General features: G+C 41.4%; 1 protein-coding gene across 2 annotated transcripts in view; it reads left to right on the forward strand.

Moving 5' to 3' along the window:
* AOPEP (aminopeptidase O (putative)) overlaps positions 1–18,752 on the forward strand; it is a gene marked incomplete at its 5' end in the record, with an annotated part of 173,784 nt that extends 155,032 nt beyond the window's left edge. Inside the window, 3 exons of one of the 2 annotated variants that reach the window (XM_082301942.1) lie at positions 12,249–12,335; positions 14,926–15,070; positions 17,697–18,752. In XM_082301942.1, the coding sequence (XP_082158068.1) occupies positions 12,249–12,335; positions 14,926–15,066 (228 nt within the window). In that variant the 3' untranslated portion in view covers positions 15,067–15,070; positions 17,697–18,752. The remainder of the gene's footprint in view (positions 1–12,248; positions 12,336–14,925; positions 15,071–17,696) is intronic. The other variant, XM_082301943.1, reaches the window with a different exon arrangement.
* Between the last annotated feature and the right edge of the window lie 3,386 nt (positions 18,753–22,138).

Below are 22,138 nucleotides of genomic sequence, written 5' to 3' on the forward strand. Positions count from 1 at the left end.
TAAGCACAGCCACTGGGCCAGTCCTCCCTTGGGGCAGGGACTCAGAAGCAGTCTCCAGTTTTTGAATACAATTAGCAATGTGTTGCAAATACCTCTGCTGGGTTGCCAGTCCTTCCTGACTGTGCTGTGTAACAACAGGTAGGCGTGTTTCAGATAATGGCATTGCAACCACAGAGGGAGAACCATGGTTCTTTTCCTTAACTGATGTCATTGTTGCTATGAAACACCAATTCAGTAGACAAAAAAGGTGACAGCTTGAGCTGATGACCATATTACAGGGCACTGCCTTCTAGTGAATTTGAGGGTTTTTTTCTGCAGAAGTAAAAATAGTTTCTGTACTTATTTCATATTTAAATATACAGTTTATTACTCAGTTTCAGTTCAAGTCTGGAGGAGATGCCTTATTTTGCATAAGACAGTACATGTTGCAGGACTTACAAATCTGCTGTGAAAATTTACCAGGAGTGCAAAATAAATTCCACCCGCCTTTTCCTTTCTGAATGTTTTATTTAAGCATTATTGTGCCATTAGAAATAGGTATGGTTATGTTGAATAATTTTTTATTTGCAATTGAATTGCAACTAGCACATCAGGAGGAGCCTGATATAATGAATCTAGAAAAGAACAATAAGGAACCTAGAAAAGGCTCTGTAGATGAGTCAGCCTGCATGGTAGGTTTGTTTCTGGAATAAATCATATTTGAGGTTTGTACACCCAACCATTACTGAGGCAGTACCTTCATTAACTGGAAAAGAACAAAGAAATGTGTGTTTCCACAAAGTGAAATCTCTTTTCTATTATCAGTCTGTTGCTTTTCACACACAGCCTCACAGAAATACTATTTTTTTCCCTGCTCTACTTCTCCTGCTTCCTTATGCAAATCCTAGCAAGGAGTATATGTCTATCATAGAAAGCCTTTCCTGTTTTCACTAGAAAAAGGGCTAATTTCAGGGTATATTGTAGATCAGCCTCATTGCTGATAAATATGTTGACTGAAGCTGCAGCCACTTGCAAAACGTCCTCTGTGATCTTGAAAAATATTGAGTCTTCACTCTGTTTCATGTTCTTGTTCATCTTGCATCTAAATGCAATTTGCAGGCTCTTTGGCACAGATGATATTAGTATTGATATTGGTTAAAATAGCTTTTCAAAAGCATGCATTTGCAAGAGTTGTAGCTTCTTCCCCATGAAAGGAGCTTAGAAAAGGGTAGCATCTAGAAATGTGGTACTTCCTTCCTAAAGATGAAGTCCAAAATTCAGTGCGAAGTTAAGAAAACTGGAACAAAATGAGGGAAAAGTGCTTCCAGTGATAGCCTTGGGAGTTGTCCCATGAGACTCACTCTGGCTCATGTGCCTATTGTGACTGAGTGAATGTGTTGGGATGAATTTGTAAGACTGGCTGAAGGATAATCTCAAGTAGCTATAATTTGGGTTTGTTTTGTTTCTACATGTGAAGTAGGGGGGCTTTTCTGGCCACTTGAGAAGAACAGAAAATCCCTCCATCAGCATTAGCTGAAGGGGATGATCAGAACATGAGATTTATGGAGCACTGGAAATAGCTTTGCACCAGTCAGCACTCCTGGTCCCACACCCCTCCAGGAGCCAACAGCAACACGTTTGTTCAAGTGATCTCAGTGGCTGCTGGGTGGCATGAACAGGAGTTTTTGTTCCCTGACTGCTGCCATTTCTGGTGCTGTTCACTTACTGCCCCTTATTTTTCTAACTGGTTTTGGACGTAATTTCCTCTCTGTCTGGCAGCCCCGCAACTTAATGACACCTGGAAAGCAGGGGAGCTGACGGTAAGAGGGAACCAAGTATGCAGTTGGGTTGGTTTGGCGTTTTTTCTGCTTATCCAAAGAATCCGTGGAGGAAGAGATTGGAGATCATACTATGTCCTTTTGTCAGCAAGGAGAATGAAATGGTGGAGTCCTCTAGGCTTCTGAACTCAATCCCAAAGGTTTTCTGAATTGAATGCAATTGCTTTATATAAAATTTTATATAGTATTTCTGTGTAGGGCAGTACAAACCCAGCACTGTAATACAAACCACCTGGCTTTGTAATGAAATTTAAAAGGTTACTCTGTTTGCATATAAATGATAGCACTGGCATAGTGGCCACAATGTCAAGGAAGGGGTAGTTTTTAAAATACAAACAAAATTCCCTAGCTATCAGCAATAGGGATGTTTCTCTGAGGTTTGGGGTTTTTTGGGGAGGTTTTTTGGTTGGTTTGTTTGGGTTTTTAATTCTGAAAAACAATCTGAAAATATTTTTTATTTAAAATAAACTTACTTTGAGACTTCATCCAAATAGCTCATCTAATACTTCTCATTCCTGTTTAAAGGCTGGCTGCAGATGCCGTGTATGCCTGAATAGGACCATAGATTTGGAAGAAACTTACTGTGCCCTGTGAGGTCTAACCAGTTCGAGAAGCAGGACAATTCAAAGCTGCAGGTTCTGACGTCATTACCTTAGCCACACATATGATTCCACCACTGAGTCACTGACTTAATAACATGTGGGTAAAGTCTGCTGTCCTACTTTCAACTCTTGTGCCACTTGGAGTTGCAGTGCCCTGAAGAGGAATTTTGTTGTGTCCCACATGGTGTAAGCATTGTCCTGAGCAACAACTGTCACTGTATTCCAGCAGCAGGGAATAAAAGAGGTGGAGAGGATGACTAAAAAATGTCAAACATAGAGAAAAATCTAAGTGTTCTCATTGCAGGAATGAGCATATTTCTTCTGAGTTTATAAAATCATTGTATTTTTCACTTACGAATTTTTGCTGGGCATTGAAGAAGGGAGAGTGAGTATGAGAGTGATGCAAAAGGTCTTTTGTCTTTGGAGTCAAAATCTTGTATTTAATTATTTTGAAAGTTGGAAGCCAGGTTTTAAACAATCTGAAATTAGAAGGATGTGAGCATGGGCTAAGTAGGCTGGCTGTGACCTAAGCTATGGAAAAAACGGGCAGCCGCATTGTTCATTGCTTGGAATTTGAGTCTTATTTTCATATTGAGTTCCAGATTCTGTCTATGACAGTAATCTTGCCTGGAAATAACAAATGTTTTGACCACAGTCACTGTGGGAGACCAAAGATAAAAGGATTTTTTGCCTCTAGTTACAAGAGGGATAAGATAGAAGTAGAGGCATGGAGAGAGGGGCATAAGCAAAGGGGATAGCTTACTGTTGCCTTGATACTTACAGCAGCCTTTCCTTTTGCTGAACAGGAGATACAGTTTAATAATAATTGGTAACAGACAGTTGGTATGCTTGATTTCAGACTTCAGAGTTGAATTTCTGCATCAGATGTGTAAGTTTATGTGCTTTTCGCAACTATAACGTTTGGGTTTATAAGGCCAGCAGGCTTTTATGTGCATATATAAACAATTTGTGTTGAAACACATATGCAGACACTGTATGGGTAAAAATTATAAGCAGACTCTATCTGGAGACAGCCAGAAGAGACAGTGGTAATGGGAAGCATTTGAATCACTTGCTATGGTGAGATAAAAAAAAATTTCTGCTGATTCCAGAGATACTGTTGGCATTAGACAAGCGATAACAGCTTCAAACTGAAAGAGGGTAGGTACAGATTAGCCATTAGGTAGAAATTCTTTCCTGTGTGGGTGGTGAGACACTGGCACAGGTCACCCAGAGAAGCTGTAGATGCCCCATCTCTGGCCATGTTCAAGGCCAGGTTGGATGAAGCTCTGAGCAACCTGGTCTATTGGAAAATCTCCCTGCCAATGGTGGGAGGGTTGGGACTAGTTGATCTTTAAGGTGTCTTCCAACCCAACCCATTCTATGTTCTATCATAATCTAGCCATTCTTGTAGATAGGTGTTTCAGTAGGGTGTCAGACGGAATGTGGATGGGGCTGTATATGAGATCGCAGACAGTTGTGTTGTTGCATTTTGGTGAAAGTGTCCATTTGGATGTATAGATATGCCGAAGCCAAGCTTACCTTTTGGAGGCATGAGGCTTGTCCCTGCAGTACCTCTCTGATATTGGTTGTACCTAAGGCTGGGACCTGGTCTTCCTTCCCCTCCCTGTAAGGTGCAGGATCTCCTGGCCCCCCAGCACCCTCTCCATACTCTCCATCATACTGTGTCTTCACACATGCAGCCATCCTCACCAGAGCACCCTTCTGGGGAAGGAAGAAGTGAGAATGGAGAGCAGGCAAGATGGAACAAGCATTGCTTCTGTCACCAGCCAGAAGGCAGCCTTACTCCTGAGAGCTGGCAGCACCACAGCAAAGCAAAGCTCAGCACACATCTCCAGTGAAAAGGCGGATGGTGACATCTTTTCTGCCATCTTGCTGCAAGCTGTGAATGGTACTGGTGCTCCAGCATTATGAGCAGGTGATACTGAAAATGCAGGGGAAAGGGGAAGTATTTGGTTCCAGTATAAGTAGTGCATCTATGTTTTTAATTAAGGCTTATTTTTTTTAAACCTTAATTTTTCAAATTAAGTGAGTTCACGTGCTTTTTTAAACATTTCCTTACCTTACATGCACTGTGATATAGGAGCTGCTGTCCCCAGCATGGAGACCGTGGCAGCAGAAATGTGCACATGGAGAGAAAAGCCTTCAGGCAACATGGCAGTGTGGTCTTCCAGACAGCGCTGTTGAAGCTGTCACACTGCTTTGGTGCTGGTGGCCTTTTTCTCATCTAACTGTTCTCTAGGTCATTTCCCTATCACTTTGTTGGTCTGCTGTAAAGCTGGAGACCATCCTGTTTTATATCCATCTCCTGTTAGACAGGGTAAGGAGGGGCTGGCTGAAGAGCATTTGAGTTTACAGAATTAGGTATCCCAACCAAGCCTCTTATTCACAGTGACAGCTTTGACATCAGAAGAGAGGCACAGGCAGTGCCACCTTTGAAAAAGGATTAGACATGGCTTCTTAGTCTCTTGCCTTTTCTGACTTCTTTTAGAATTTTTTTTTCTACCAACACAGCTGTCATTGATCACAGATGGGGCCCACAAAGGGAGAAGAGTGTCTGGTCTGTAACTGGGAGCTCTCTGCTGTGAGCCTGAGGTGGGGGGAAAAAAGGGCATTTGTCTTCTCCAAGCAAGTCCTCAGCATTTGCTTCCTTGCCAAGAGTGAATCCTGTCCTGAAGTGCTGTCCTTTGGTTGCTGTGCCTTTCTGATCACAGAGAGCAACAAGGTTGCCTGCTGCTCTGCTTGGGCTTTCTGAAGCAGCATGTTTTGTGATTCCCAGCTTCTGTCTGCTTGGAAAAGAACCTCCATGCCGGCTGTGGGAAAGGTACATGTTTTATTTGCAGGTGGAAGTGGAGTCATGTTTAGTGCCTGTGGAAGCTGATGGGGTTGCTCTTGAGCAAGGCTGTGGTACTATATAAACTTTTTAACCTTGTGTTATGTAGAACTGAGTGAATGCTAAAACAGGAGCATGTGGTTGGAGGGGAGGAGAAAGGACGTGAAGGAAATACATGCCCCTAACTCACATTTATTAATGTGAGAAGGTTCAAGCAGGCACCTGTTGCTGCTTGAGGCTCCCACTGGGAGCATGCTGCCTGACCCACAGGCACATTAGCACAGGTACAGGTTCAAATGCTGTCTCACAGTTTGCCATTGACAAAGCAACAGAATTTGTCTTTCAAAAGCGTGATTGTACCACACCTTTCTCTTCTGTTACTAAGTACAGGCAGTTGCTGCATGACCTCTACTCACAGCTCTCATCAGTGCTGTGGAGTGGAGGAAGAGGAGACAGGGCTTGCACGTCCTTCTCCCCTGTTGCCAGCACCCCTCATGGTGTGCAATTTCTTGATCTCTGCAGAAATACAAATCAGAAGAAGTAAAGTTAAGGAAGTAGAATATTGCTACCAATATTACCAAAAATTGAAGTCTGATATTCTGCTAAAATTAGCTTTTAAGTGACCTTTTAATGGCCAGTTCATACTCCAGGTTTTAAATTATTTTAGACCTCTATATAGTCCTCCTCAAAATGACAACTCCAGACAAAGTTTTGATTAGCCAGCCCATTACTGCCTTACTTGAATGACCATGCTTTTTTTTTGCTGGTGTTTCAGTGGGCTGAGATACTCATGGAGTGCTGCACAGCAGGAAAGGGGGTTGTCCAAGGTGGCAGGAATGGCAGGTACAATCTGCCTATACAACCTGGGCTGCTTATGCAGTCAGTGATACCGAATGCAGAGCATGGTGGAGCTCCATGAGCTCAATCTGCCTCAGGTCCAGCTACTGAACAGCGGTTCATTCCAGTATGCAAAAAAAAAATACAGCTTGAGTAAGGCTACCAAAAGCCATTCTTTAAATCTGAAGTGTTATCATCATTTTGGCCATAGCTCTGGAAAATTAAGGGTTTTATACTGGGACAGAGCACTGCACTGTGAGAAACAGCATTAAATGAACCTTGATGCCATGAGGGTGTCAGGAAGAAAGGTTGCCTTAAAGATTGCTGCTGCTGTGGTGCTCTGTCTGGCCCTTGGTTTCTTTGGGCTCTGTAGCACTGTCAGAGCAAGCACTACAAGACCTGAGAGAAAACTTAGGCTATGAAAAGTACAGTTCTTGGTCTAAAATAAAACTAATTTAAGCTGATAGACAGCTCCTTTACTTGGTCTCCTGACAAACCCTTGGCAAACACATTAATCACAATTACAGAATCCTTGTAAAAATGATGAATCCATTCTGTTTGCATCCAGTAGGTTTTTGGCTATTGAGTACACTCTACCAGATTCCCAACCGATACTCTGTCAACACAGTTGTAACACAAAAAACTGTTTCATTGCTCCTGATGAGCTGCTTCAGCATCCCTCACTTGGGCAAGTTTCAATGAAATCGAATTCATGTTCTTAAGTATGTATTTACCGTGGCATAAAAGACAGGAGTGCCCATTCAAAATTCAGACTATATAGAATGAAAAGTCACTGGTGTATTAAAGAATAACTATTTCAGCTAAGATAGAGGGGGAAAAAAGTAATCAAATGCACTGTAAAATTGGCAATTCTTAAACTGTGATTCTTCCATGCAAACAACTGTAAAACCTGTTTTTTAGTTAAAATATTGTCCTGCAATATTTGTTCCTTAATTACATAGGCAAATTATCTAATATTTGAATCCAATTTATCTGTAGATAGGAAGAGACTGGTGATAAATGCTTTCAGATGGAATGGAGCAGCATTCCGGTGCTCTGGAATGCTTCCTTATTGTTAATTAAAATAAATCTGTAGCATAGCTTGGTTATTTGAAAAAAATTCTCTGTATTTTTTTCTCTATGAATTAGAGTGGAGTCTGACCTCTGAAACTCTTTAATTAACATTTAAGAGTCAAGTTGTTGAAATAATTTTTTCAGTAGAGTCTGAAGCTGTGTTTTGTAAAGATCACAGATGCCTTATACCTTTAATAAAGGTTCCATTTTGTTGGACAATAGCTCTTACTCTATTTCAAATGATCCCATTTTCTAAGATCTTTAAGTATGTTGCTTTTGTTCAGTGATTTAGATTTCTTGTCTCATGGCGCCTTTTAAATTGGATCCAGCTATTAGTAAAATGTACTAATTTTCCCTGAAGCTAGTCTCCCATTCTGCAGACCAAAAGCTTAGTAAAGTCTAACTTTTTTCTCCCTTTAATAAAGGCATGTTTTAAATTACTTGTTTTCTCAATCTTATTGGTAGACCTCAGAAGTAAAAAAAATTTTTTTGGTTGTATGCATATGATTGAGAACATGAGCAAGCTATTTGTACCATATAAAGCTTCCTATAAGGATGTTTGTTTTAGGCTTGTCTGAATGTCCAGGGAGAGGATTCTGCTCCTCTGCTCCTCTCTGGTGCAACCCCACCTGGAGCACTGCAGCTCTGGAGTCCCAGCACAGGAGGGACATGGGCCTGTTGGAGCGAGTCGAGAGGAGGCCACAAAGTTGTTAGAGGGATGGAGCAACTCTGAGAGTTGGACTCAATTATGCTTAAGGGTTCCTTTCAACTCAGCTGTGATTCTGTGATTCCTGTGAGGAAAGGCTGAAGAGTTGGATTTGTTCAGCCTGGAGGAGAGAAAGCTGTGGAGTGACCTAATTGCAGCTATCCTGTACCTGAAGGGAGCCTGTAAGAAAGATGGAGAGGCACTATTTGCAAGAGCATGTAGTGACAGGACAAGGGAGAATGGCTTCAAACTGAAAGAGAGTAGCCTTTGATTAGATATTAGGAAAAATTCTTTACTCTGAAAGAAGTGAACCACTAGAACAGGTTGCCCAGAGAAATTGTGGATGCCCCATCTTTGGAGTGTCTGTGTCTTCATGCCACTGAACTGTGCCTCAGAAATGCACTACTAATATGAGTAATGTCTTGCAAAACACACAGTAACAAACTTTGTTTAGCTTAAAAACCTGGTAGTGGAGAGGCCTGCACCATCTCCAAAAGTAGGGTGGGAGGAAAAAACAATTTCCAAGGAATGAGGATCCATCGACAAGGAACCTGAGGTGTTAGTCAGCAGGCCTCCTTCACTCCTCTGCCCCACTTCTCCCTATCCATGGCAGTGCCAGCCATCAGTCCTGGACTTGGGAGGACAGCTCTCAGCCTGGTACTGCAGGCTGAGAAAATAAATTGCATTTCCAACTTCAGCATGTGGGTCCTTGCAGCTGCCAAACCAGTAAGAGTGTGTGTGGGTGGGTGAGCAGTTAAAGGTGTTGCTTCAGATCCAGCGAAGTCCTGTGTGCTTTCTGCCAGCAATAACAGGATGGATTGCTGTAAATTACTTTTCAGGTTTAGTTTATATTGTTTATGGTGTAACCAGCCAAAACGGCATATGGTGTGCATCTCTGAACTGTAGAAGAGCACAGGGAAACGTGCAGAGAGAAAACTGTGAGAGGACTAATGAATTCTCATTTTTGCCACTGAGTATTTGCTCCTGGGAGGAGAAGAAAAGCCAAGAAGAGCATACGCAGGATGTGGTATGGTTAGCTCAGTCCTACCACAAGCTGCTTGGTTTTCAAAATTTCCTTTTGAGACTGTTTTGTTAAAAGTGCCTGTTCACATGACTCATTCATTAGGCTGTGAAGCTGTGGGGCCCATTTTGCTCTTGCCTCTCTAAGCATTGGATGAGACGCTGGGAACTGATTTTTCTTTTTTCCACCCTACTCTTATGTGACTAAAATTCTTATGTTTGTGGAATCAGCCTAGGGCTATGGAGTATCATAGAAAAATTACTTCTTTATAGTGCATGTGTCTGAGAAACTGTTTTAGCTGCAGTTTGGGCAACACGGCTGTCTACACACCATATGGTGCAGGGGGCAGGAATGTAACCAACATATTTCAGTCCACATTGTGCAGGGCCCCCCCTGCCCCTCTTGCACTCAGAGCCAGCCTTGGTTTCTGTGCTCTGCTTTCTGGGGTCTCGTACAAGTCACAGGGAGCCAGCAGGGCTGACTGAGCTGCTGGTTTCACAGGCCCTTCAGCAGCCATTGGTTCTCCTGCAGTTTGTTCTGCCACAGGAACATTTGGGGCTTTTGGAAGACAGGAGGCAAATGTGTAATCTGAGGATAAGAGGCGTGCAGCTACTACCCCAGCTGGCAAAGCGCCAGCATTTCAGAGCTGGGAATGTGCTGGGATTTGTACTCACCCTGGGAAAGAAAGGGAAAAAGGCAAAAGAGAGAAAGAAAAGTGTCTGCTGTCTCAGATCTCACTCAACAAATAAATATTTTTCTTTTTAACTATTTGAATAGATGTTGGTTGCCAAGGACAGAAACCCTGTGGAGGAAGGAACAGTTAAGGTAACAGGCACAGCTTAGTTCCATGTTTTCCAAAGCCACTGAGATTCAGATGACCAATCAGGCCACGATGCAGTGTCAGTTATACATGACTTTAGTATGTGAGGAAGTAAGACCACGTGAATGCCTTCATAGAGAGAACTTCTGTCCTCTCTGTGCAGCTATGATGGTTGCACCAAGAAAGGTGTTTTGGGGGCAAACTGGCATCTGCACTTCGTAAGCCATGTCCGTACTTCTTGTCAAGAGTACTCAGAGATGTAAGCTCTGAAGTCTTGTGACTCCCCCTTTAGATCAATAAATACTTTAATAACTGGGGAGGAAATAATAGCTCCACCAGGAGGTATGAAGAGAGCCCCATTCCAGAATACTCTATAATCTGCTGTTGAAATATTCTCACTGAAGGCACAGTTTGAGATCTTGACCAGCCACAGAAGCTGCACTTGGTTGCTTACCTCCTGGGTAAGTGCTGTAACTGCTGGATCATGGGATGTAGAAGAGCAGTGATCACAGGAGGTGACCACAGTCCCTTTCTCCTCCTTATGTTTCTCCTCATTGCCATGAGAATACATAAGGAATTCTGTTTGGACTTTCGTTTGTTTGTTATATATGGAAGAATATGCAGGGTAAAGTGTATCTACAGTCTTCTAAATGTGTTCATATTCTGTTTGGTTAACTCACCTGACAGATAGGAGAGGTGTATGGTTAAGCTTTGAGCCTGGGTAGTTTCATCCAGGCAAGGAGCTGCTCAGTGCTATGAGAAAACACCCTGTAACAAAGCTGGATTGCCTGGGAAGATTTACTGGAGAAACATTTAGTGTCTCCAGGGAGAAGCAGCAGCTGGGTAGGGTTTTGAAGGTCTACATTATGAATATGGGCATCTACAGCAAAGTGAGTTGAAGCTTGGAAAGCTATTTCTTTCATAAATTTAGCTCTGGTTCCACTAGCAGGAATCCTAATAGCTGCTATTTTGTCAGCAAAAAGAGATAATTGCTGCAAGAGACAGCCATTATCCCTATCATACACAGCACTGTAGCTATTCAGTATCTTGCATGCAGCGAGTGCAAAATCCACCCAGCCCCAAAACCTCGCAGCTTTTTATTTTCGTACGGTGTGCTCAAACTATTTTATATAAGGGGTCAGCTGGAAAGGGGTATCAAGTACACAGGACCTGTGGGCATTTATCACTTATTAATTATGCTGATAGGATTAACATCTAATCAAATGTAAGTCTGTGAAATTTTTTCCAGGGCTACAAAGTTGACAGGGATTAGGATGAAAATGAAATTATTTTCAAAACCTTATTTCCAAAAGCAACAGTACACTGAAGTATGCCTTTTTCCCCTTCCTCCCTTTCTGTCTTCAATTCTCAATGTTATCACTACATCTGTCATTCAGAAAAAGGTTCATATTCAGTTACTTGATATAAGCACAATTTGGACTCAGTTACGCCAACTATTAAAACTGCTAACATTTCACTCTTACTATGAAAGGTGATTTTCATTAGGTGCCCTGTCTTTTTCTTTCTTTTCAGAGAAAAGGCTGAAACAGAAAGATTGGGAGTTATTCCACTTAACTGTTTTCCTTTACTATCAGTGTTGAATTGCTAATGTAATATAAAATGCTGGGCTGATCACTGCCTGCAATCAGGCAAGCCTTGCTAGAGAGTAAGATGACACTTATGCCACAAGAGTGGCTAAGAACAAAGTCAAAAATGTAAAGACAACAGCACAAAGACCTACATGTAATTCATGTTCATACTACATAAATAAAAACATTTTTTCAGTTGTAATTTGCTTGAAAACTTTGTTACAGTGTGTCAATTAGTTTGTGTCAATGTGTATTGGTAGAACAGCATGACAACTATTTAAATGCAGATGAATTTTAAATGCTTAACAATGGGCTTAAAATCTATTACTAGCAAAACTGATTCATTTAACTGAAAGTTCCCTGTTTCATGGGTTGATACCTAACTGTTATCCTTTTGGCATGGATTTAATATTGGTACAGAATTGCATTTAAGCCTTTTTACCACTTGTATGATACACTTACAGAGGGGATATTATCATTTATATTTTGTGGATTTTCCAGACCTTTGCAGTGGTAATCTCCGTTCTCCACCATCCCCCACAGCCCCCTTTTAACAACATGAAAGAAATAACCTCTAGCCTAACTTAAAGGGAAGAAAGTCAAGACTGGCAACAGTGGCAGTGAAGATGCTGCAGATGTGTCCCTGGATCTGGGTTAGTTTACTAGCACAGAATCAGGAGTTTGTCTTTGGGCACCCTGGGTTTCCAGAGCCCAGGCTGAGGTGCACAGAGCTCTGGCTCCTCTGTCCAGCTGACTGACTTGCCAGGCTGCTGGGGGAAAAAACACCAATCTGCCAAAATACAAAACTCCAAAAAAAGACAAAAAAGCCAAACCGGTATGGATGTATTATCAACACTCACACAGATAAAATACATTTGGGTTTGGTTTGGTTTGGTTTTTTTACCTAATTTTATTTTTCATCCCAAAGGTTCGTCATCGGTGGTGTGAACTTGTCATCAAACACAAATATGAGCCTGGGTATGGAGATGTTGAGAGATTCCTCAGAGAAGATCAGGTAAGTTACGTTTAATTCGCATTTTGAAAACAATCAACTTTTTAACACCCCTAGGCTGAAATTAAAAAAATATTTTAATATATTTTCTTGCTGAAGGTTGTTAAAAACTTGGCTGTGTATTCATTTTTTTCTTCTGTGGTCCCCTAAACATTGTAGTTTAAGGATGCCACCTAGGGTAGGGGTATTCATCCCCACCTAAACATGCTAATCTTCTGTCAAGCATGAAATAGGATAGAATTCCTCCTCTCCTTGCATTTTATGCAAACCAGAGGTAGCAGTGATGCTAGGAAGATGCTTCTCAGCAGGTCCCTTTTGCAGGATGAGGAAGGCAAGTGTGGCTGGGAATATCAATGCAGGTATGAGGCAAGTGCAAAGCAGTCAGTGCTGTGGTAACCTCGGCTTTGAAGATGACAGCCAGAAGTATTATAGCACAACAGTGTACATCCAGGGAATGCTAGCCTCTCCATGGGTGGGGACATGCTAAGAGAAGATTGTGAAGGCCTTAAAAGGCTGGACATACATGATTTCCTTACTATGGCCTTTTATTTAGGCCATTGTGAACTTACAGTTCTAATTGAACCTCTGCCTTGTTCTTTTCTATTTCACTTTTATTTATCTTTATTCACTATAGGATGAATTTTAAATATTTAAAACTTACATAAAAAATAGAAAATGGTGAAGATACGTCAAAATCTAGGCAAGATATTAATGTCTTTACCTTTTATGCTGACAATGAACAAAGCTATTTACAGCCAATGAGGATTCTGTGCTTTCAGGCAACATACCACAATTGAATTGTTGCAGTCTGTCATGCTTTCTTCTAGCTTGGAAGTATACCTCCTATTTATATCTCAGCCAATAAACAGGCCCCAGAGCTCTTGGCAAGCTCTGTATTAAACAAACAGAAAAGACATAAAAGAACATTATTGCATAAGGAGTTATATATATTGTGCATATTTGTATTCTGAGAAAGGATGGAGATAACCACCAGCAGAACTTGGGGGTTCAGAGTTCAGGAAATCCTTGAGCTGATAAAACCATACAGAATTGCATCATGTTTGGAATAGATATGCCAAATAAAGACATTTTCTGCAGTGTAGGGAAATAATTTTTGCAACTTTTTAATGTAATCTTAATTTAATTTACTTCAGCAGTGCATACAGTTAATGGCACAACCAGCTTTTGGTGTGATTACCACTTAAATCGGAGCAGTTGCAGGTCCTTACTGATCATGTAACATGGCTTTTTTTAAAGTCTGGGAAAAACATGCAAATGGACTATTTAAATCCTTTGAAGTTTTACAAAACACCAGTGTGTTCACTGCATGTTAATGTTTAGGCCTGGGGGAGAATTTTTAAGGCTGGGTAGAGAAGGTAATTCCTATAGCAACAAAATTTCAACATTTAAAAAGTTCTCAATGAGAGCAACTGGAGCCCAGCTCCAAGGCCATTTGTGTGGCTGCCAGACCTGGTGCAGCTGCAAACCTTGGAAATCTGAGGTTTTCATTCTCTTGGTGTCAGAGAGCATGCTTAGGGAATTGGCAAGGAGTCTGGCAGGTGTCTGCCACTCTGAGACTTTTTCCTTTTACTTCAGTCTTTGTTAAACTTTAAATTTCCCTTCTGGCTGAAGGGTTTTTTTTTAAGGATTACCAGCCAATGCTAGAAATTGTGAGGAATAGCATTAAAAGTTGTATTTTCTCAATGCTATCCAAAATTTTCCACTCCTTCAAGTGTCCAAACAATAACTATAAAAGTCAGAATGCTAAGCTGCTAATATTTTGTCACAAGCCTAATCCTATTTTGGCAAGTGCGGTTTAACATTTACTGAATTCCTGTAATTAGCTGAAAAAAACCATATCAGCAGAAAAAAAAAGACAGTTTCCAATAAGGTTCCTGTTAAGTTAGCCAGTGCTTTGTTGGCAGTGGTCAAAGGGGCCCAGATCTCCCCACAGGAGCCTCATTACCTTTTTTTATAGCTGCTATGTCCAGAATAAGTAGTTAGGAAGGGCCTGCCTTTGCACCCAGCCAGAATTTATGCATGTTAAGCTGTATCTCAGATGTAAAGGGGAGTCAAACACAGATGTGACCATATTCAGTTGATGTTCAGTTACAGAATTGCCAAATGGGAATTTTAGAGTGGTCTGCTTCAGTCTTTGTTCATGGATGTGTGAGTAAACATGACAATTGGAAAGAAAATGTGTATCCTGTTGAAGGAGGGAGAAGCTTTTTTCTTAAGGGACATTTGGAAAAAATTCAGGTAGTAGGTAAAAGAAAACTTGAAAACTGGCAAGGAAAGTGAGTGAGGAATGATTTTCTTGTCATGACATCACACAGGTTTCTTATATTAATAATCTGTTCTTATATAGTCAACACAGCATACAGACAACCATCCTTAGGCTAAAGAGAGACAGAGAAAATTAGTTCTGGAAGGGGAGAATAGGCATTAGAGAGTAAATGGTATTTTATGTGTTTTGGATTGTCTGTTTTGTTTAATTTTTAGTTTAAATGAGTACTAGTAGGTCAATGGCAAAAACCCAGATAACTAGTCATTACTGGTGGTAGGATGTTTGTGTGTTATGTTCCCCTTTCAGGCTATGGGTGTGTATCTCTATGGTGAATTAATGGTGAATGAAGATGCAAAACAACAAGAACTTGCACGGAAATGCTTTGCTGCAGCACAAGAACATATGGATGCATCCTCAGCCAAAGTGGTGGCAGAGATGTTATTCTGAAAAGGTGATCTTTCATTTTAATCCTAACACCCTGATTTTGCTTCATATAGAAAGAATATGCAGAGCTCACTAAACGTGGTAAACTTTGGCACACCATACAGCTTGTGGCTAGTTGGGCTGAGAAATAACTCTTGTTACATATCTTGTTGGCTTGTATTTTTTTTTTTTTTTAAGCCCAGCTGCGAGAGCAGTGATTACATACATGTAGGCATAGCTGGAGAACGTGGAGAATGGCTTTGTTGTAATGGACTGTACAAGAGACAACTGTAAGTCCAAATGGCCACAGAAGGCCAGGCTCTGCCTACAGTTGTTTCCCATTCTGTATTCTTCACTCTGCTTACAAAAATTTCAATTGTGCAAGGAGCATTTCTGTTTAATAGAGCTGCATGTTTACTTGACAGGCAGCACAGTCTTTGAAGAGTCTGATCCCACAGTGGAAATATGAAACTGTGGACTTGGAAGCAAATATGAATCATGTGAGAACAACCTGATAATGCAAATGTTTTTGTGTTAAGGGTATTGAGGTTCTGAAGTTTGATTGTGACGCAAGAAAAGTAGCTAGCTTGTTTATGAAATTAAAGGAGAGGAATCAACAGACAAGAACTGAAATTGCAAAAATATTTATGGAATAAAGATTGCTAGAGGCTATAAATTTGCAAAGATACTTTCCACTTCTCAGCCTGAACAGTTGGAGGTAGCCTTACAGTGTCTGCATATGCATGTTTAACACATAACCCATTAAGGTTGGTATGAAAGTTTCTTCCAGTACAGCATACCTCAGATTTTTGGTTAATCATATAACTCATCCAACAGACTGATTGCCTTGGTTGTTCACATAACTTTACAGTTGATTTGTGGTATCAAAATTCAGGCTCTAATTTAGCAGAAACGTTGTCTAATTGGTACCAAGCAAAAATCTTAATTTTCTTCTGTTCTAGCAGTATTTGACAGTGAGTTCCATTTGATTTTGTAGTATTTGCTATGTTTGTATGAAATACAGCCAATGACAGATATTATGAAAGCAAGTTTGTTTATGAACAGCCATGTTGTTCTTCTGTATAGACAAGAACTGTGCCTGCCAAGAAAACTTTTTGGGAAAGGTGGATCAGACTGTAGAGTGCCAGGATATCAGTTGCGGGGTAGGAGACACCTTTTAAAACAGTTAGGGCTAAAGAGACTCTTGTGTACTCCCAGTTATCAAGGACTTACAGGAATTTGAGTTATGATTCAACAGTTCTTAATCTGGTAGGTATCTTCAAGTGTCTGAAGGCCAGAAACAATAAAACCAAAATTTCTACAAGTTTCTGATGGTAAGTACCTAGCACAGGAAAATTACATGGTATGCAGGTGTTAGCATTAGTCTAGAATTACCCCTTTGACTTTACAGACAGAAGTGCATGGTGAGCTATAACATAAAATCTAAAAATACTGAGTACAATACTCTGTGTGACTGCACAGCTTTCTTCTAATGTTGCGGCTGTTTGGGTTCCTGGCATGATGATTTGTGACTTAAGATTAAAATCACATTGCCAGGGATTACCACGCAGCCATGACCGCAGCTGCTAGCATGAAACTCACCATTAACGGTCTGATGGGTGCACAGCGTGGAATCCTCTCCATCTATCAAACAAACAAACAAAAAATATGAAAAAAAAAAAAGAAAGTTAAAAAAAAAGAAAGAAACAAACCCCCAAACCCTCCAAAAAAAGAGGAAAGCAGCAGAGCATCGTGGAAGAACCTCCTCCGAAAGCTATCTCTGCCGAGACGGAGACCTCTCTGGCAAGGTGCAGAGCTTAGCTGATTGGTGAACAGTGATTGTTTTCCTCTTTGTTCACAGTGGCTAAGTTCTGCACCTGAAGAGAAGGGAGAGGAGACTCTGTGCAGGGCAGAGAGCGTTTGCTGGCTGAGATACCTTGCTGCTGAAGGGGCAGATTTGCAATGAATGCATGTGTCCGAGGTTCAGTGTATGGAGGATAAGAGGCAGAGGCAACCTGGAGAGGACCAAAGACATTTAGTTTTAGTTGAGAATAAACAGTGCTCCTTAAGTTCTCAGTCTGACTGCAAATGTGAGGCATTGCCTACAGTAATTTGGTTACCATGCTTTCCTAAAGGTCAGAGGAAATAATGTTTGTTACTTTAACCTGAAATTGTCAATAAAGCTTTTGTTTTATAGTCTTCTCTTTAATGGATGCTGTCATGATCTCTCTGCAGTTTTAGCTTAGCACTGTGTGTCGTTTGCAGGAAATGGTGGCAGCTCCAGTCGGAAACAACTTACAGCTGCTGCTGTTGTTCCAGGCTGTTGATGGACCCGTCCTCCGGTGCCTACTGAGCTGATATCAGTTCTGATTTTACACACTGGCTCAGTTCAGCAGGAACAGGAGTCGAGCCCTAGAGCAAAAAAAAAGATGTACCTTTCCTAAGAGCCTTTGAGAAATGTTGTTGCTGTTTTCTCTCAAAAAATGAATCAGTGCACATTATGATGTCCTTATGGTAGACACTAAATGGCCTAAGGTGGAAAAACTACCTCAGTACTGTTTAAGAGGACTGTTGGCTAAGGATGAGAAGGTATGTGGGTATGTAGCACATCACACAGTATTGCTCTGGTAACGTGCCTCCAACATTATTTTCAGAGTAACCTGCTAATAACCGAGAGAATGTGCTTCCACCATGGATCCTCCCTGTCTTCTCCAGACCTTGTTGTGGTAGCTCTAGGAAGCTAAAGACATCATTGTTAACTCTGTAACTACAGTTACACTCTACTGGTAACCTAAAAAATAACTCAATTTGGAAATCTGGGGCAATGAAGAATGTACAGATATTCCTGCATTGTAACAGAGTAATAACTTTAAATGCTGTTTCTGTTGCAGGAAAGATCACAGACAACTCTTTTAATAGATCTTCTACTAAACCCCGATGGTACTAGGATTTCATTGACCCAGGACATCAAAGGAAGGATTATGTGACTGCTAAAACAATCAGCTGACAGAAATATTTACCTTTCTGTATTTCTAGAGGCTCACTGTAACTGAGAACACATGCACACAAAACAAACTACACACACACATGTTACTCTGGCTTTAGGTAACTCTTTGATACAAGAAGTTTGGGGTTTATCCTTGCTCTTTGGTAACACAGTCATTCTGTTTGCAGACTGGTTTGCAGATGCCAAAGATTCTTGATTTGAACAGTTTTATTAATTTGGGCATTCTGAAAATTGATGAAACTGTATTGTGTACTTAAAATTTTGCTTGTAACTTCTATGTCATGTTAAAGATACCTCAATATAAAATCAGCAGGGGCTGGGGTGGGGCTCATGAGATTAGACAGAAGCAGAAATAAACTGTGGAAAGTTACCTGCCGTGATCCTGGTGATGGGATGGGACTTAAGAAAAAACAAAGATCAGCATGCTCTGTCTGTCATGTTTGGGTTAAATTTTACCAGAAATGTCAGACCTCCCATTTTATGAAAGTGTCTTTCATACCTTTGTGATGCTTCTTTTGCACAGTGATATGTCAACTGTATTTTTTCTTTCCTGATGAGTGAATTTCTACATTTCTAGAAGACATCTTAATTGTTCCTTTCAGAGAGTACAAATTTAAAACACAAAAATCTGTGAATTTATTTCCCTTGTACTCTATTGTTTTATATCAAATCCTCTTGTAAAAATAAATTTTTTTCCCAAGTACATATAGTCTTTCTATTGCACAGTGGTTCAACATTAATTTACAAACTTGGGAAAAAGAATTACTCCATTTCTGCTTTTGCAGCAGGAGAAAAGTACCTGAAAGTTGTTACTTGATAGATGTTAACGAGAAAAAATAAAGGTGGTATTTTTTTTTAAAAGTTCTTATGCTCAGAATATAAAGTAAAAGCCTGCCTATACACTCTCTTCAGTACAAAGAGTACAGTTCCTTTTCACCTCACCACATTTTCTGACCTCTCCCTTTCCAGGCACACAGTATCAAAACCTGAATTAAGGTACACTCAGCAACTTCTTTCAAATGCAGCAAGAGTTAGGAAATTGTCCAGGAGCACACTGAGACACCACAATGACTTCTAATGTAGTGACACTCACAGACATAGTTATTACAGGATCCCATTCATAACAGAGTTATGCTTCATTTCACAGGTTTTTCTACAACGGCCAGGAGCTTGCTCTTTGCCTTTTTCCTTGTGTAAGGAAAAAAATGCAGAGCTGGATAAGACTCTTGCACAAAACATGCAGAAATTAAAGACATTGTAAGCCTCTTCATAGCCAGTACTGTTAAAACTACAGGACAAGTAAGATACTCCACACTTTCTAAAATATTGCCAAATTTTTCTTCTTTCAAAACAATCTACTTGTCTTTTTTTTTAATATTGAGCACAGCAGTAGCTTATTTTGTTTGCTCTCACAGTCTGCTTCAGCAGTATTAACTTGAGTGTTTCCCCTCACTACAACTTCATGATCCATCATGCATGGTAGCAACTGAGAAAAGAAACAGAAAATGAGATACAAACACCAAAACCACTAAAAAATGGCAAAAAGCTGGCAGTTGCTGGCCCTTCATCAGGCCTTATAGGGCATTTTGGTGCTAATCCAAGCACTGGGATATGGAGTGAGGCTCCAGATTAAGAAGAATGCTAAAGGTGGCATTGAACAGTTACCATAACTCATCAGAGAGCATAGGAGACTCATGTATGTATTGTATAGTAGGGTCATTAACATGCTATAAACATTACCCTTAGTTTAAAATCCTTCTGAATCATGTAAAAAGCATTGGAAGTGAACTATATAATTATTTACATAATCACAAATTAAGCTGAGTTAGAAGGGATGCACAAAAATCATTTAATTCAACCCCTGCTCCTGCACAGCACCATCCCCAGGAGTCACACCGTGTGCCGAGGGCATTGTTCAAACACTTCTTGAACTCTGTCAGGCTGGTGCTGTGACCACTTCCCTGGGGAGCCTGTCCCAGTGCCCAACCACCCTCTGGGTGAAAAATTCTTTCCTAGTATCCAACCTAAATCTCGCTAACACAGCTTCAGGCCATTCCCTCAGGTCCTGTAATGGGCACCACAGAGATCAGTGTCTGCCCCTCATCTTCCCCTCATGAGGAAGCTGCAGACTGCAATGAGGTCTGTCCTCAGTCTCCTCCAGGCTGAACAGATCAAGTGACTTCAGCTGCTCCTCATACAGTTTCCCCTCAAGGTCCTTCACCACCTTTGCTGACAGTCTCTAATGGCTTAATGGCTATTTTATATTGTAGCCCCCAGAACTGCCCCCAGCCCTCGAGGTGAGGCTGCCCCAGTGCAGAGCAGAGTGGGACAATCCCCTCCCTTGCCCGGCTGGCGATGCTGTGCCTGATGCACCCCAGGACAGGGTTGGCCCTCCTGGCTGCCAGGGCACTGCTGACTCATGTTCAGCTTGCCAGGACCCCCAGGTCCCTTTCCATGGCACTGCTTGCCAGCATCTCATTCCCAGTCTGTCCATACATCCAGGGTTGCCCCATCCCATATGCAGAATCTGGCACTTTCCCTTGCTGAACTTTACATGGTTGGTGATTGCCCAGACCCCTGATTTGTTGAGGTCTCTCTGCAGGCCCTCTCTGCCTTCAAGGGAGCCAACAGCTCCTCCCAGTTTTGTATCATCTGTGAACTGGCTCAGTTCCCTTCCAGTCCTGTGTCCTGTGCCCAAGTCCTGTGTCCGAGTCATTTGTGAAGATGTCAAAGAGCAGAGGGTGGAGGATGGGGCCCTGTGGAACCCCAGCAGTGACAGGTCCCCAGTCTGATGTCACCCCATTCACTGTAACCCTTTGTGCTTGACCTGTGAGCCAGTTGCTCACCCATCCCACAACGTGTTTATCCAGCTGTGGGCTGGACATTAGGTCCAGGAGGATCCTGTGAGAGACAGTATCAAAAACTTTACAGGCTTCCCTTCATCAGCTGGGTTACCTTGTCAGAAAAGGAAACCAGCTTTGATAAGCAGGACTTTCCTCTCATGAAGCCATGCTGGCTGTAACCGATGACTGTGTTTCAGGTGTTTTTCAGTACCCCCAAAATAATCTACATAACTTTTCCAGGCACTGGAGTGAGACTGACAAGCCTGTAGTTTTCAGTGTTATCCTTCTTGCCCTTCTTGAAAATCAGGGCATTGTTTGCCAGCTTCCAGTCAGCTGGGACCTCTGGATTCCCAAGACCACTCAAAAGAGACATTTGTGATGACATCAGGCAGTTCGTTGAGGATTCTTGGATGAATCCTATCAGGCCCCATAGATTTGTAGGGATCCAGCTGGAGTAGTAGATCCTGCTCATGTAAGTTTTTAATAGGCCCTATCAAAAGCCTAACAGAAGAAAACACAACAAACCACCAATGTTATTCTCATTTTATTCATGATTCTCTCTCAAGGTGGGTGTTTCTATATTGAGTTCGTGAGAGAAGGAAGTTGTAGAATCTAATTGTAATAAATTAAACAACAAAAAAATCAATTTCCAAACTTAGTGTAACTAAATCATCACGAGAAGCCATGTCTTTTCAAATGATACCTCCATCCAGGAGATGGACGCAATGATCCTTGTGGGTAGCTTCCAATTCAGTGTATTCTATGACTATATGTGGCTATGACAAGAGGCATCTATATAGGTATGCCTTTGCCTTCTGGTTTCATTCTACTTCTTTTTCATGGGCAGCCCCCTCTGAATAAAATACAGCATTTTGTAGGGTTTTTTTCCCCTCCCATCTGTAATTTCCAAACACAGTGGCAGTTTTACACTGAATAGCATTAGAAAGCCCAGTGCTGGGCTATCTCCCGCTTACTTCATCAGGCCAGCATCTGGTTAGGATCTCAAGTGATTCTTTTCTGGATGTAGCTTTTAACCCTGAAAATTCATCTCAGATGAAAAATTAAAACTGTATCCATATAGTCAGGCAAGGCCTTGTGCCACTTACTGGGCCGTGTCTTCAGAGTTAAAGGCAGGCCTTAACGAGGGGGTGGCCTGGCGAGTCCCTTGGCCCCTCAGTGGGGATGCATTCATCCCTTGTCATACACCTTCTGTTGCTAGTACAGAGTAAAACACACCATTTTGCTG

This window comes from Coloeus monedula (assembly GCF_965178545.1).
Source record: "Coloeus monedula genome assembly, chromosome: Z".
In the NCBI taxonomy this organism is placed as follows: Eukaryota; Metazoa; Chordata; class Aves; order Passeriformes; family Corvidae; genus Coloeus; species Coloeus monedula.